This window comes from Pollachius pollachius (genome assembly GCF_949987615.1).
Source record: "Pollachius pollachius genome assembly, chromosome: 13".
NCBI lineage: Eukaryota > Metazoa > Chordata > Actinopteri > Gadiformes > Gadidae > Pollachius > Pollachius pollachius.
Window position 1 is genome coordinate 18,354,492 of NC_136946.1, and position 16,673 is coordinate 18,371,164.

At 44.2% G+C, this 16,673-nt stretch overlaps 1 protein-coding gene across 2 annotated transcripts in view; it reads left to right on the forward strand.

Moving 5' to 3' along the window:
• Positions 1-1,059: 1,059 nt before the first annotated feature.
• col22a1 (collagen, type XXII, alpha 1) overlaps positions 1,060-16,673 on the forward strand; it is a 48,036-nt gene continuing 32,422 nt past the window's right edge. Inside the window, exons 1-12 of one of the 2 annotated variants that reach the window (XM_079749910.1) lie at positions 1,060-1,487; positions 3,410-3,568; positions 3,883-4,449; positions 8,895-8,975; positions 11,645-11,756; positions 12,122-12,245; positions 13,079-13,354; positions 13,638-13,718; positions 13,919-14,035; positions 14,341-14,385; positions 14,517-14,579; positions 14,789-14,827. In XM_079749910.1, coding sequence (XP_079606036.1) covers positions 3,475-3,568; positions 3,883-4,449; positions 8,895-8,975; positions 11,645-11,756; positions 12,122-12,245; positions 13,079-13,354; positions 13,638-13,718; positions 13,919-14,035; positions 14,341-14,385; positions 14,517-14,579; positions 14,789-14,827 — 1,599 coding nt within the window. In that variant the 5' untranslated portion in view covers positions 1,060-1,487; positions 3,410-3,474. The remainder of the gene's footprint in view (positions 1,488-3,409; positions 3,569-3,882; positions 4,450-8,894; positions 8,976-11,644; positions 11,757-12,121; positions 12,246-13,078; positions 13,355-13,637; positions 13,719-13,918; positions 14,036-14,340; positions 14,386-14,516; positions 14,580-14,788; positions 14,828-16,673) is intronic. The other variant, XM_079749911.1, reaches the window with a different exon arrangement.

The following is a 16,673-nucleotide window of genomic DNA, read 5'->3' on the forward strand; positions in this document are numbered from 1 at the left end:
TCAACCCTTTCTACTTTTAAAAAGTTACCTTACCTTCAATGCTCATTTATTTTACAAATTACAGAGAATAAAACTCAGCCTTACTTCCATTCCATCTCTCTATTTAAGACCGACGCGCAAATATCTGACATTGAACATTTCCCTTCACGGTTCTCCATCCACACGCCAAACACACACCAATCCTTCTAGAATCATCTGCAAAAGGACTTTAGTGTAGAGTCTGCAGAAAGTTTGAAACCCTCTGGGGAGATTTAAACACAAAGGAAACAAGAATATGGCATGTGGATAGCATTTAGTGTAAGTGTGGTCAGAAACATAGAATTCAGGAGCAACAAGAGAACGACTGGAAGTAAAAGAGGTTGTTACATGAAGGTTTTAGAGCTGCCTCCTCTGGGAACCCAGACACGACAACACATGATAAGCAAATCAGTGAGCAATGAAATGTTCTTTACGGTGCTGTTCTGCTCTTCATGCTGCATGTGAAACACATGTGGAGTGTCTGAGGTTTCACAAAACAGGGTTTAACCAAACAAATGGAGAAAATAAATTAAGAAATTATAGACTGGCAAAATGAGTGGGAGGAAAACCACATCTAAAGAGATTAAACCAACTGCCCCCCCCCCCTCCATAAACAGTTGATGAATAGCCGTCAATAGCATCCTCTACACACGTTTTATTTATTACATTTCAATTAAGTTCCCAAGTGCTGTAAAATAACAGTGAAGTCAAGCTTGTCACCATGGGTGACAAAAGCTGGATAGAAGTGTTTAAACTGGGACCAGTCCCCTACATACATGGTGGGGGCCGGGCCCTTCCCAACACCACCACCACCCGGCCCAAGGGCGGCTCCGTTTGTGGCCACGGACGACGCCCCTCTTCTGGACTTGTTCAGGCGGCCATCTGCGTCGCCAGGCCTCAAAGACAAGGCCTCACCGAGGGTATGAAGGAGGGAAGAGAAAAAGACAGAAATACCCAGAAAGTGGCTTCTATAATTGGACAGGCCTCTCTGTAGGTCCTCCTTTCTCTCCTTTTTTTCTTTTCTCCTTTTGGGATCTGAAGTCAGCGCGGCACCGAGCACAGCGGCAGCAGGAGCCGTCTCACCGCTCCGTGAGTGAAACCGTACACTTTCTCCCTCCCTCCCTCACACACGCACACACACACACACACACACACACACTGGGCCCTCAATCCCCAGCCCTCCCTACCCCTAGCCTAGGCTTGCAGGCGTTCACCTCACTTTCTAACAGACCTCTACGATGGATTGTCACCCTGGATTATAAATGTTATTTACTTGTTAAATCGCTGAGCCCTCCACCTCAGCACCACCACCACCTTCATCTGGATTATTGGGGCTTCGGGGAGCAGAAGTGTCTCTAATTTTTGGATTACTATTAAAGCCCACATGGAGCTGTTGTCTGTATGCTGATCTGAAAGACAGAGAGACAAGTGCGCTCGGGGGCCCGAGAGAAAGAAAGACTTTTCTGAAGGTAGGACTGAAACAGAACAGCTGCTGTATGTTTATCTTGATTCTTCCTAAGATTTAAACATAAGTTGTATAAGTTTTAAACAGTGTCTCTGTCATTCATTTAATAATATTGGGCTGTTATTGTGAGCGTCTTTGAAGTTTGAATGGCACTCTGCTAATGGCCGCATGGCGGAGAGGTCTATGGTCGTCTTCATCCTCTTCTTCTTATACTCCTTCTTTCATTTCTCTCTCCCTGTTTCTTCTTTCTACTTTCTTTGGCCTGAACATGGGGCAGAGATTATGAGAGAGAGAGAAAAAGAGAGTGAGAGAGAAAAAAATACCTTGCTTTCTGTTTTTCCCATCTTGGGAAGGATGAGGTGCAGGTCTGCTAGAGACATCTACCTTGACGTCCCAGGTGGGTCGTTCTGACAGGAAGTGGAAACAAGCCGGACCCGCAGGTTGTACAGAGGGAGAGCTGGCCCATGGGTTAAGACACAGACATAGACAAACTGTTTTTATTTATTTATTTAGCAGATGTTTTCTTGCCAAGTAAGGGCTCAACTACGAGGAATTGTGTACTGCGAGGAAACAACCATGACATATCTTGTTTTCATGAATTAAGGGAGCTTAGTAACGTAGACTGGGATATAATTGTTGTATTATGACATTTGTTTTATATATGTTTGATCTATCCATATATAAGCTGCATTTCAAATTTAGTTTATTTAATGGGACTCAGCTCATCAGCTTTCGTGCATTTGAATCCACACTTACTGTGGAAATGATGGTCATTACCTTCAGTGATTAGTGGACCTATTCTACTCCATTAAAGAACAAGCGAAGCCAAGTATTCGCCCAGTGGAACATCAGATAAGGTCTCAAATGAGTCCCCATGGGGATAAGTGGACTTATACCATAGAATGCTCCTGTATTCCTTTCACAACAAGCTCACTATGTGGGCTGGGAGCAGCATTCTGATCCCATCACCTCAACTGTACCAGAGGGAGTAGAGAAGTTAGTAAACATTAACTAATTTCACCTCCCAAAATAATATTAGTAATATGGTAAATGTGTGAAAACCAAATCAATCAATGAACTTTGTATGGTTGTATTTAAAGAGTCATTACTTTAACCTATGTGTATATTCACATGTTGGGATATGTGTATATCCCAACATTTTGTTGGGAGATGAGTTTCTGGTAGATAATGTGGAACATAGCATCTGACCCTGGTGGAGAGATTTCCAGAGTCAGGGAAGAGGGTGTTTGTTATGGCTGTGTTCAACAGGGCAGTGGTCTTTGTGGCAGGCATCACAACCTCCGGTGCACAATGGGAAATAAGAAGAGTTTGGTGTTTATACAACCTATTTATACGAGTGCCACACAAGTGCAGCTTCAACAAAGTCAAACAAAGAACTCTAGAACAGACTAAACAACAGGACTGTGGATGAAATCAGACCGCTACCATCCCATGCCAATACACAGGACTGGCTAAGGTAGCATCGTCCTTTAGTACCATTGCTGTTTGGACATTCGCCTATTTCGTTGTGTTACGCCACTGTTTATTCCCTTTGGCTTCCTCGGTGTAGGAAGGTATTCCTAACACCAATCCGTTCTTCCTGCCAGTATGTCCACAAAAAGGTCTTGGATTTGGAAACCAAACATTCGAGATCCTTTGATCTTTAACACAATGTAATGTATTCTTCTTGACTTATGGAAAGGGAACTTCACTGTGCGTTGGGTGTTACAAACGCACAAAGGAGGCCATTTGGAAACACCAAGGGTCATGAACTCAATTGTATTTGCATGTCTGGAGTTTTAGCCACTGCAGTCCCCTCTCAATATCAAGTTCCTCAATCTCCTTCTTAATATAATCATACGTATGCTGAAAGCGTGTAGTTGTGATGATTTTGTTTATCCCCCCTTAACTGACGTTTTACCACAGATTGGGGAACTTGATGGTAGTGACAACATAAACCAAAGAAGCGACACCAAACCGAGAGAGCCGAGATGGGGTTACGACTCGGACTGAGGTTCAGCCTGGTCATGGTGACCCTGGCCTTGACTCTGTCGGGAGAGGGAGTTGAAGCTCAGAGCAGGGCAGGTGAGGCCATCAACATTGCCCCCTAATACACACTCCCTCACACAGAAAGAAGCACGCACACACACACTCAGACACACACACACACACCGAGTTGTCTGGCTGTGGTAACATTTATAGGATACCTAATGCATACTATAATTAGCTTAGATATTTTTATAAGTTTTTATAGGCTGATATAATTACTTTTAATTAGAGTAGATATCAGCATATCTCCATTTAAAGCACTTTCATAGTAGACATTCCTCTCAAACTTTTGAAAACCATTTGCTCTGCTGTTGCCTTCTGACCTCATTGCTAACGTCCCCAACCCGCAGGGTGTAAGAACGTCCACTACGACCTGGCCTTCATCCTGGACACCTCGTCCAGCGTGGGCAAGGAGAACTTTGAGAAGATCAGGAAGTGGGTGGCCAACCTTGTGGAGTCCTTCGATGTGGGCGAGGAGAAGACGCGTGTGGCCGTGGTGCGCTACAGCGACCGGCCCACGCTGGAGTTCAACCTTGCCAGACACAAGAGCCTGGAGGAGGTGAAGCGCGCCGCCGCCAACATCCGCTACATCGGCGGGAACACCATGACGGGCGACGCCATCAGCTACACCACCCAGAATGTCTTCGTGGAGCGCCACGGCGCCCGGCCCCGCGCCAAGGGCATCCAGCGGGTGGCCATCCTGGTCACCGACGGCAGGAGCCAGGATTATGTTCTGGAGCCTTCCAAGGAGGCCGCGGCGGCGGGGATCAGGGTGTTCGCCGTGGGCATCGGTGAGGCCCTTAGAGTGGAGCTGGAGGAGATTGCCGCCGAACCCAAAAACGCGCACGTCTTCCACGTGACGGACTTCAACGCCATCGACAAGCTCCGTGGTCGACTGAGGAGAAGGCTCTGTGAAAGTAAGTGATTCAAAGTCTCGGCTGTCATTCACCATTTTATCAATCATGTGTTATTTCTACAGCCCATTTTTTCCAACCAAAGGCAATGCATATGAAACGCGATACTAGATAAAGGATGTTTAACATCAAAGAAAAACCTGAGAGATGATAAATGTGGGAGTGTTTGTGGATGACGGCTTGTTTGAGCAGCCTCTCTGCTTCTCTCTTCATTTGGATTGCACTGTGGGGACCTGTTGTACATTGAGTGATCAGTGTGCACAGGTTAAACCCACTATCATCCACACACACAATATTACACTCGGAAAAGGGTAATGCTGAACACCAAAGTGTTATATTGACTTGCCACCCTCAGATAATCAACTGGTTGAATAAATGTCGATACGGTATAGTATAAGTCATTAAAGTTGCCCTTTAATTTTCCTCCTGAAGCATTGACCCTGTCCACACAACCCCCAGCTGGGAGATGCATAGCAGCCATGTGTAGTGTGGGGTAGATCCTTTTTGGCTCAGACATGGCGGTTAGAAACTGACGTTTCTGTGGTGTATCACCCTTTCTGCCTCTGCTGCTTTAGTGTGAACAACTATTCCGTAAGCCTGCATTGTAACGTAACCCCAGTGGGCCTACCATAACTTCAAAGTATAAAGGCTTTTAAAGTGTAAGCGAAGCCCCTTTTACGGCTCGATTTCAAACACCATGAAAGAAGAATTGTCACGGGGACGAGATTTCTTGTACGAAGGGGGAATCTTTAAGCGGGAACACGTCATTAAGTATGAGCGTTATAAGGAGTTTATGTGTATGAAATGTACCACACACCAAGGCGTTATACTATTTTTCCAAGAAGCTAAACCATTAAGCAGCCATCGACCCAGATGGCACTCCACACATCCTCCCGGACCGTAGCCTAAGTGTACCCTACGACCCGCTCTGTGTAGCTGTACCCTCGCCATGACCTTGAAGTGCCTTCCAAAAGGCACTTAGACGTCACAAAATGAACGGGACTTGAGTAGAAAGAACCTTAACTAACTGGCAGAGCCTGGCAAAAACATGGGATTTTAGAATTGTTATTTCAAAAAGATGCTATTATATTTGTAACATTGACAAAATGGTATAGCAAGTTCATGATCAGGGAAGGTCAACCATTTAAAAAGGCACAATTTTTGGTGTCACTGGCACTGTAAGACGGAGGTTTTATTCATATTCACATTCATATTATTTTACACTATATTTTCTCTTTGAATAAATGAGTTATATGGCGCGGACTTATGTTATGAGTAGATGGATATGGAATGAAGCTCCCCTACCTTTTTTTTAATACCAATAATTCTATGTTGATTTATATTATAGTTTCAAACCTATTTTGACCAGAGTCAAGGCTGTAGAAAAAAGTGACATAGATGGTGCCAGTACACATTTTAAATAGACAGAACGATTAACACAGCTTCTCCGAAGATGACCAAAGTGGAGGCATGTGGTGCCGGCTGTCCCTCTGGGTTTAAGATGGAGTCGTTTTAAATTCCTCCTACAAATCAAGAAACAGGAGGAGGCGCCTTTGGAAATCCTTAACACGCAAGGAACCAATTAAAGAAGCAGAACTGTTGTGGTTTTGTAAAGGTTGGATGTGGTGGCACTGGTAATCAGTGGAGCTTTGACTAAACGGCTCACACCTCCGTCCACCTGGCTCCCATCGGGGTCAGAGTCCACTGGCTGGAGGAACCGGGCTCCCTGAGGAAGCAACTCTCAATAGATTGTGTTGAATAGCTTGACGTTCGGCGTTGAGCTGCAAGTCAACCTGTGTTGTGATACTGAGATGCTGGAGTCCCAAAGGGGCGCTCATAGATCACTTTTACAGCCTTTCACCTTTGACCTTCACCCCAGATTTCAACCGGCTGACCACAATTCCTTGATATAACTTTTTAATTGATTATTATATTAAATCCAATGTTTTTTCCCGTCAAACAATGTTCATCTTGCAGTTGAACCGCAGCTGCTGGCCTGCAAATCGTCCATTGTTTTCATAGTGTAATCTCTAAAGTTACCATGAGTACATCTCTAAGTATGGCCGTGGTCAGCACAACTGGCACGCGAAGATATGCTAAGTTATTTTCTGCTCTGAAAATTACAGCTCAAATATTTTTCCAGTAGATCCCACAGAACAGGCTATGTATGAATGTTGGACAATGACAGCTCTAAAGGCACTTAGAAGAAATGTTTTATCATTAATCCTTAACATGTCTTCTTCACTACATTTTGCATAATGCATTTTATTCAATTGACCCAGTATAGGAGAACAGCCCTGCATTGGGTCAACAAAAGTTTGGGCATCACTGCTACTTTGTTACATACTGCAGTCCTTCTCAAGAGCCCAGCATTGCACTGCTTCCATCCTGATGTTGAGGTGGAGACTTAAATTATAGTCCTATAGCCGCAAGTGCAGGGAGTAGCTCAGCTGTTTTAGCATTTTTTACAATTGGGGAGTTATGAGGAGATAGTTAAAACCTGTGACGCAGATGCACATTCATTCATTCATTCTGGCATTCATTGTTTAATTTGAGAAGATGCAATAGACATCAGTCATTTTGTGTATAACTGTAGATAAGCACATGATCAAACTGATCAGAAATTGTGTTTTGAAATAAAAAATTTGCAACTTCTTGCATCGAGCTGCAAATAAATGGCATGTCAACAACGCCATATTTCATAAACTAAGATTTAATTTTTCTTCAACGTGACAATTTGATTTGGCTGTGATTCATGAAAAGGATAGGGTTTGAACTGAGACGGGTGTCAGTTACATGGTACACTAGGGAACCTTAAGTTTTACAATTCTTCCAAAAATCTAAATATATTTCACACCGACAAAGAAATATTTAAAATCCAACATCACAATGTCACCTGTAGTGTTTTCCGTCACCATTTAGAAACTATGCAAATGTAAGAAGAGATTGTATATGTAAAAGTTCCCCTGGTTCTCAGCCAAGGTTAGCATGGGTCTAGACAGCATTCACCGTGATGTTTTAGACATGTTGACACAAATAGCAACCGCTTCCCCTGCCAAGGTAAACTTAGCCATATGTTTTTTTCTTTCTCGCTGTCACATCCGCCATCGCTTGAACAGGGCCTATATACTTGAACCCCGTTGGGCCCTGTCTCTGTCTGTTGACCTCTGGGGTCTCCCTGGACACCCCCACTGCGTCCCCACCACTCATGCCTTGAGGTGGGAGGGATGTTGTGGCATGGGTGGCGTTCAGTCTGCGGTGGAAGCCACCGGATAGTGTGTCAGTTCATGAGCCCTGGCTGTTAAGTGTGTCAAGCATCTTTCTGAGACACCGGATACGTATATCGTTAGGGATCGTGGTGGTGTGATAGTAATGTAGAAACAACAAACATGACTTTACTTCAATGGCTGTTAGGGACCGTAGCTGTGTGATAGTAATGTAGAAACAACAAACATGACTTTACTTCAATGGCTGTTAGGGACCGTAGCTGCGTGATAGTAATGTAGAAACAACAAACATGACTTTACTTCAATGGCTGTTAGGGACCGTAGCTGCGTGATAGTAATGTAGAAACAACAAACATGACTTTACTTCAATGGCTGTTAGAGACCGTAGCTGCGTGATAGTAATGTAGAAACAACAAACATGACTTTACTTCAATGGCTGTTAGAGACCGTAGCTGCGTGATAGTAATGTAGAAACAACAAACATGACTTTACTTCAATGGCTGTTAGGGACCGTAGCTGCGTGATAGTAATGTAGAAACAACAAACATGACTTTACTTCAATGGCTGTTAGGGACCGTAGCTGCGTGATAGTAATGTAGAAACAACAAACATGACTTTACTTCAATGGCTGTTAGAGACCGTAGCTGTGTGATAGTAATGTAGAAACAACAAACAAGACTTTACTTCAATGGCTGTTAGGGACCGTAGCTGTGTGATAGTAATGTAGAAACAACAAACATGACTTTACTTCAATGGCTGTTAGGGACCTTAGCTGTGTGATAGTAATGTAGAAACAACAAACATGACTTTACTTCAATAGCTGTTAGGGACCGTAGCTGTGTGATATTAATGTAGAAACAACAAACATGACTTTACTTCAATGGCTGTTAGGGACCGTAGCTGTGTGATTGTATTGAGGAAACAACAAATATGACTTTACTTCAATAGCCTAATCAAAACAGTTCATGGAACAAACTATTACAAAATGTCCTTAAATGAACAACAATAGAAATGCAACAATTAAAAAAACTAGCTTTGATAAGTGTGTGGTTTGCCAAACTGTCTATTAAAATGAAGCAAACCTCAGAATAACCTCTTGAATCTGCATCTCCTAGTGAGACACATCATCTGTCCGCATTCCGCAGTGTTCCAAGTGTTTCTCCTCACGGTGTGCACTTACTGCCTGTCTAACACAACCCACTGCTGTCCTCCTTCCCCCAGATGTGCTGTGTCCCAATATGAAGGTGCAACCGGATCGCTTCAAGCCCGGCAGCACGAGTTACGCTCTGGAAGCCGTCCCAGGTACGTCTTGAATGGATGCTTTCCTGACAAAGATGGTCAGTTGTTACGGGGGACTGTCACAGAGCAGGCCCAACACCATTCATCCCTTTACTGGGTCATAACATGCTTGAGTTTGTGTTGAAACTCACAGATTAGAACAATATATGTCAGTTTGATCATTTTTTTTGCACTGCTCGTGCATGAGGTATTCATATCAGATTCATGCACAACGACATCAGGATAAGAGTTGAATGGTGTACCCCAGTTGACTAGTGTGTCTGATCAAATGGTCTCATTCAAACAGATGTAGGTTTAGAAACCCTACCTCCTCTCTCGAGGCATCTTGAAGCTGCTGTCTGTAAAGTAGCGTGAACACTTGTCCTTACTTATCTCTCACTTCTTGCTGCCACTGTGGTAGGTGTGTGTTTCTCAGAAATCCAGCCGGTTATGGAGAATGTTGTTGTAGTCCATCTCTACTGGGACTACCAGTTCCTGTCTGTGACTCCCCCGCATATCTATCACACTAATGGCAAAAACAGACACAAAAGGAGGAAATGTTTAGCAAACCTGCTATTAGACTTAACAGACATTGGAACTCTTCAATGCTGTAGACTGACACTTCCTTTTAGGTTGTTAAAGTACATTTGAATAAAGGCCATACCCTCACTGCGATTTTCAATCCACAATAAGCCTTTCTTATCCGTGAGCAGTTCTGTGTCGTTCCTCCGGAGAATCGACAGAATAATAATGACATTTGGCGAAGGATTATCCAATCAAGGGTCATGAGCATGGTCATCTAATAATCAAAAGGCTGTTTGTGATGGACTGGTGGGAATCACTTCTGCATGATGGGGGCCTCTTCTAACGATGTGGTGATTATGATCACATTTCCAACTGTAGGACGAAAGGGAACCATCTCAAACCCCCCCAGTTTATCAAGCCCTTTTCTGTTACTCTACCAAGAATATTTTCTGATGTTTTCAACGTGGAAACCTCTTTCAGTATGTTTGATGGTGTATATTAGATAACTAATAGACCCCAGAAGTAATAGTCTACTAGACCCACGTTGATCTTGTCATCATATAAGGTCCAAGGACCTTTATCCAACATCACTGTCGTAGAGGAGCACTGAATTTGCTCATCGCTTCACTTCTCAAAAAGGAAACAAAAACTCACTATCTGCCCATCTTTGCGCAGAGGAGTAACTGTTTATGAGCTCAACTGGATCAACCCCCCGGTGAAACATGTCTGTGCTGACGGCGCAGAGGGGGAGCAGTGGGCTGACTCGTTGTGCCGACGCATCTTCACTCTCAAATCAGAAAAAAACACGCAGGCGGCGTGTGCTATCGCGCCCTGCCGTCGCACAACTCATCTGGCTTCTCCCGCAGAGCTGCAGCAGCACCCCCATTGGTGCGTTTTTTCGGTAGTCAAAAATAACCTTTTTTTTCTCTTTTCTTTTTTTTAAGAGGGGGGGAGGGGGTTGATTATACGCTATCCGCTGCCAAGCCAAATTACAGGTCTGCACTGTGTTCGTCATCGCAAAAAAAAACAGCCACGGAAACGGGGAACGGAGGCGAGCTTTGTGAGCGGCGTGCCGAGGCTTTAGCCCGTGGTGATATCAGCAGCCCGGATCCACGCGGAGCCCCCTCACAGCTGTGACCGGGGGGCCGGGCCCTGACCTGCTCCTCGCAGCGTCGTTAAGGGCTGTAGCAGCAGCGTTGCTGCATAGCTCAGCGGGACGCCAGCAGACGCTCCTGTGAGGACTGCCCTTTGGGCGACAGATGAAGTAGTCGTGGAATCCTGTTTATACGCTCGGTTATTCTAAGAGTCAGGAGGCCCTTGTTTAAAATGTTTTTACTGTACTCTGGTTGCTAATGGGGCGAGGCAGGCGCACCTGTTTCTGGGCTATTTCCAAAGTGCCCTTTGTTGCGCTCTCACGTTACTCCTCCCGTGAAGTGTGGTTTAGTCGGTCCATAGTAATAAACTACACAGCACCCCTTCTGAATCATATTCCTTATGCGTTATTTGCGTTACCAGGTAGGCCTAAAGGATTGACAAAGCAGCTAGTTCCAAATGTAATCAAAATAACCGCAAGCTTACATTTATGGCAGGTTGGACTGACCCCAATGGCGCTGGCAAGCTTTGATTCTATTGTAAGAGATCCTTTTTTTGACGCCGAGAAGGGCTTGTCTCGTAGTGTTTGGAATAAGGTTTTCAGTAATGCTGCAAATCATGTACAACACCTTTGCAGTGTAACCACAACCCACGGCAAACACACACACGCACATACAGCCGCACACACACGCGCGCGCACACACACACACTCACACAAACATACACACACACACACACACACACACACACACAAACACCCACACACACAAAGTTTGTGTTCCACAAATAAAGACATATTCTAATAATCTCCCGTGTGGGCAAGGCTCTTGCAACAAATGGTGAGTGGTGGACCATGACGTCAAGTAGAAAATCCCAAAATAGCTAATAGCGGCGTTATGGGGTGTGGTGGGACCAACCTAATTAAACACTGGCATCCCCGAAGAAGTAACAAAGCCACAGCCTTAGTTCATAGCCCTATATTATTTTGTGTGTGTGTATGTGTGTTTGTGAGTATGCACTGGGTAGTGTGTCCAAATATGTCTTATAAACACATGCTTTCCCTTGTATGGCTGCAGGCTTTGATCTCATGGAGTACTTCAACGTGAGAGACATTCTGGGGACCAAAGACGATGAGGGTCAGAGCTCATACGTACGTCTTGGGACAATGCCAATTGTACAAAAAACAGAGTAAGTGACGGCCCGTTTTAGGGGAATGAATTCTTTTGACATTGAAAGAGAGATTTCTATGGGGTCTCTGAATCCTCATGGCAATTTGGGCACAGGTGCCGAACTTCTGTTTAAAAATGGATCTTATCTTCATATCACAAGCAGTGTCCAAAATGCATATTTGAATTTTTATCCGATTTTTAAGGTTTAATCAGAAATGTGTCATGTGACATCAATGTGTCAATGCGATTGCTATGTCATCAATCTGTGGCTGATCTGCTAGAGGTGGGGTACATCTTCCAAAGCTACACACGTAGCTGGACCTGTAGCCTTATAATTAGGGTAACATATGGCATTGAAACCAACATGTCCTTTTCCTTCCACAGAGACGTTTTTCCTCAGGGACTGCCAGACGAGTACGCCTTTGTGACAACATTTAAATTCAGGAAAACCTCCCGACGTGAAGATTGGTACCTCTGGCAAATCTTCGACAAATATGGCATCCCACAGGTGGGTGGGCCAATGTAAACCCACCGTCCGTTTCAGCTCCCTACACCCAGCTTAACCATAAGCCAGTATCAGTTAGCGTGTGATTAGGCATTGGGCGACATGTGGGATCCTTTTATCGTCCTCTTTAGTGTATTCTAAATGTATATGCCATAGTTTTTGACACACTTGAGTGGTTTTCTACCAACCACTTTACAAGCTAAACTGTATTTCCCGATATGCTGCAGCATACTTCCTTCCTGTTAAATGGCCCGTAACATGCAGGTTGTCCCCTGCTCCTCAGCTTAACTCAAACAGATACCTAACCCTAACCCCTATGCTAATGCTATATAATAATGCTTATTAATATCCTGACATCCTCAAACCAATTAGTATATGCATATTCGTCTGGAAACTGAGTTATTTTTCTATTTCCAATGGACGTTATTAATGGGTGCAGACCAAAATACCTGTGGACTTAATGGGAGATACCTTCATCAAAACCAGACCAGTCAGAGCGATCGACTGCAGCCATCTTGGTTATTTTTAAGAAATGCCTCAGCAGCGCTCCGCTCTGTACAGTAGTCTATTAATACCCGGCACATATTAGATAAACGGTCGTGATTGGACCGAACCAGGCCAGATCTGGTGATAATCTGTCTGAACATTAGGGGGGCCAGTAAACAGCTGATTGGTTCCCAGTCTAGCCTATGGCTGCGTTTATATAACTCATATGCCTCACTTACTTATATTGACATACCATTTTTGTAGGTCAGAGGAAATAATGCTCTCAATGAGGCTTCTATCACCCAACGGCCTCCTTAAACACGCTCTCCTCACCTCCACCACCCCCTCAGGTGTCCATCCGCCTGGACGGGGAGAACCGGGCAGTGGAGTACAACGCGGTGGGCCTCACCAAGGACGCCGTGAGGGCCGTGTTCAAGAACGACGAGGTGGACAACCTCTTCGACCGCAACTGGCATAAGATCGCCCTCAGTGTGGACGCCAAGTCGGTGTCCCTGTACCTGGACTGCAAGCTGATCCAGACGCTGCCCATCGGCGACCGGGAGGACATCGACATCCAGGGGAAGACGGTGATCGGCAAGAGGCTGTACGACAGCGTGCCCATCGACGTGAGTGAGAGCTTCTGCACGCTCCTGCAAATATACAGTATACCGATTTTTTTCATTGTGACCGAAATATTGCTTTCATTTCAGCTGCATGAAAGGGAAGGCATTATGAGACGACGGAAGTATCAGAATGATAGTGAAGTTATCTTGTTGTGTGTGTGTGTGTGTGTGTGTGTGTGTGTGTGTGCGTGTGTGTGTATGTGTGTCTGACGCGCTGCTAAATTAAAGGTTTGTGTTTTGAAGTGCTTCCTTAATGAAACGTGTGTGTCCTTTACTCCCCATGCAGTTTGACCTCCAGAGGATGATGATCTATTGCGATTCCAAGCATGCAGAGCTGGAAACATGTTGCGACCTACCTACTGGGCCAGTAAGTACTGTACAATTTCCCCCCCCCCGTTTTCCGTTGGCACAGTGGTTGGGTTATACTTGTAGCAGGCGTTTAGTGACTATTTTGGGCTGAAGGGCTGCCGAGGTACTGGCTTCATCTAAAAGCATGTAATCTTTGTTACACAGGTCATGTTCTACTGTATGTTGACTTTGAGAGATCCTTTGTAATTTAAATTTCAGTGCCCGAAGAAGGTTGTTACAGAGGCCCCCCCGGTACAGATCCCTACCCCGACCCCCACGGTGGCGGAGCAGAAAAGAGGCCCTCAGGTCAACTGTTCCTGTCCTCCTGGGGAAGAGGTAGGGTCGGGTTAACTCCGCTGATCACTTTCCGTCCTTCTCGCCTTTTTTGGTTTCTCCCCCATTTTTTTAATCTAGTCTTTTGATTTGACTACGCTGGATCTGAATTGTTCTATCTTCTCAATCAATTATTTAGTTTTGTTGATTGTTATTTCTTTCCTTCATTCTTTCTTTCTTTCTTTCTTTCTTTATTTTCCTCTTCTGTCTTTCTTTCCTGTTTCCTCTTTCTTACACTTCCGTTGGCGAAAATGTTGTGAAACTGATTTCCGAGGCACTTCTCTGTATTCTTTTTTAATTTCCCTCAGGGGCCAGCAGGGGAACCTGGCGTTCCGGGCACCAAGGGTGTAAAGGTCCTCTCCCAATCCTTATAAGTAATATTTTGTGTGAGACAAAATATGAACAAATTCCCGGCCCCTAGTGCCTATGTGTTGGGGCTCCTTGGAGCTCTCTCTCACTGTCCCCCGTGCCTACGTCCTTACAGGGAGACTCTGGCCTGAAGGGCGCCATGGGACCGAGCGGCGTCAAAGGACAGAAAGGAGAAACTGTATGAGATAACCTAATGCGTGCCTTTTCTATTGATATAGACACAGTGTACAGGCAATCCTGGGAAAGAAATGTTGCTATAGTTAATGTGACTCTTAATATTTCGGGGTCTTTTTATGTTGTCCAATCGCATGCCACTTCTCTATTATACTCTCTGGCTTTTCTTCCCGCCTCGATAATAATTGATCCTTGTCGATTAATTATTTGCAGGGCAAAGTAATCTCTGTCAAGGGTGACAGAGGTGAGAAGGTAAGAGCAGTGGTTGACTGTTGAAAGTAGACCTCAGGTCTGTCTATGCATGTGCTTCTCCTCCTCACACTAATCCGTCGCATGCGTCTGCGTGTTACTCCAATGTTGGAGGCAAGAACTCAATAAATCTAAAGTAGCATTCATTGATTTCTGATGCCGAGAAGGTAGCGTGTGCACTTTAAAGGCGCCTATGTTGAATCTCTACTCCAAAACAGAGCAGAACAGGTAGAACAATTAGCAATAAACTCTTTAGCCTAATAGCCAGAATTATTGGTTGTTTTTTAAATAATTTGCCAATTTAAAAGGTTTGAGCAGTTTTAGAAGTTGGACCAACAGTGAACCTTGTAGGCAAATTATGTATTCCATTTCTTCCTTGTACTCAGAGAAAGTGGCCATGGTGAATGAAAAGGTTAACGGCTATATCATTGTGTGAATTACAGGCCAGGTAACCACAGATGCTGTGTAGCAAGAGAGGGAAAGACCACACAAATGCCCACTCAACCCATTATAAGAGAAATAGGGAATGATTATTGGCCTGTAGTACTGTGCAAGTGGCCCGAAGAAGGGGCACTTACACTGTACCCACAAGTTGTAACCACAAAAAATAAAAGGGCCTCCGCCTTCTTCTTCCTTATTTATCCAAGTACTGTTCGTGGGTTGTCGTACTTTTGACAGATGTTTTGTTTGAGCCAATCAGAAAACAGAATGTATTCATATTAATGTTTTTAGTTTGCTGTTGCGTGTCGTGGCATCCCAATAATCAAGTTTAGAATTTCACAGCCACTTAACGATTCCCAAGTTTTCACGAGTGCTAAGTTTCAGTTGTTTCAACTCATTATTATCGCAAAAAAAAGTTTTAAACTAATACATTCCAGCATTTATCGAAAGATGAATGCAGTTGACGGGCATGGCACAGTTCTGTCTTACCACCCACTTCATCCTCTCCTTCTTGCCAGGCGGGACCGCTATCACTTTTCAAAGTGGACATTTGTGTTGCGGTTATATATATAGCTATGTGTGGCACAGAGCTTCATGGCATGAAAGTGAATTCTTCCAACTCTGATTGCCTCTAATTGCATCTTCCACTGCCTTCCACAGGGCATCGCGAAGCGTGTTTGTTTTGTACTTTGAATAGAAGGGCTCTTCGTTAAAGACGACCCGCAAAATAAGGGCCCTTTCCTAATCTGGGTGATGAAAGGGCTGACGTAGTTTTAACATTATATAATACCTCCCCCAGAATAATTAAAGGGCAACCTTCTGCCACTTTCAGTGGTTTATGAAGTCTTTTGCATCGCACTTTCGTAGTTACCATGTCATTAAGAAGGCCCAAATTTTACATTCCTGGAGATTCCTGGCCACAGAAGGTGACATCAGTGTTGAAAGAAAGGAGGAGAAACCTGAACATCTCACAATGTTTGAAAGACAATGAGAACCCAATGTTTTGTGACAGTTTTAGTTGTGTTGGTTGAATTTAGGAGCTGAGTTGACCACACTTAGACCATGCTATTATCACCAAACCACCGCCATGGGAGCTATGTTAGCATATTGTGACTCGGATGCGATTGCTCCAAAGTTTTGCTTGTTTATCCATTGTTGGTCTGTGTGTGTATAATGTCTCTTTTCTGTGTGTGTGTGCATGATGCGTATGCGTGTGGTTAACATGTGGACACGTTTGCTATTACCTTGAGCCTAATCTTGAGTTTCTAACATTACCTTTTTTATCCCCAAAATCAACCGGATTTGATGTTTAATTAATAATTCAATCCAATTTCTCAATTGTCTATGAGCTACAATTTGTTGCATTAACCCCACCCCCCTTCCAACAATTGTATACTAAATCCTATTC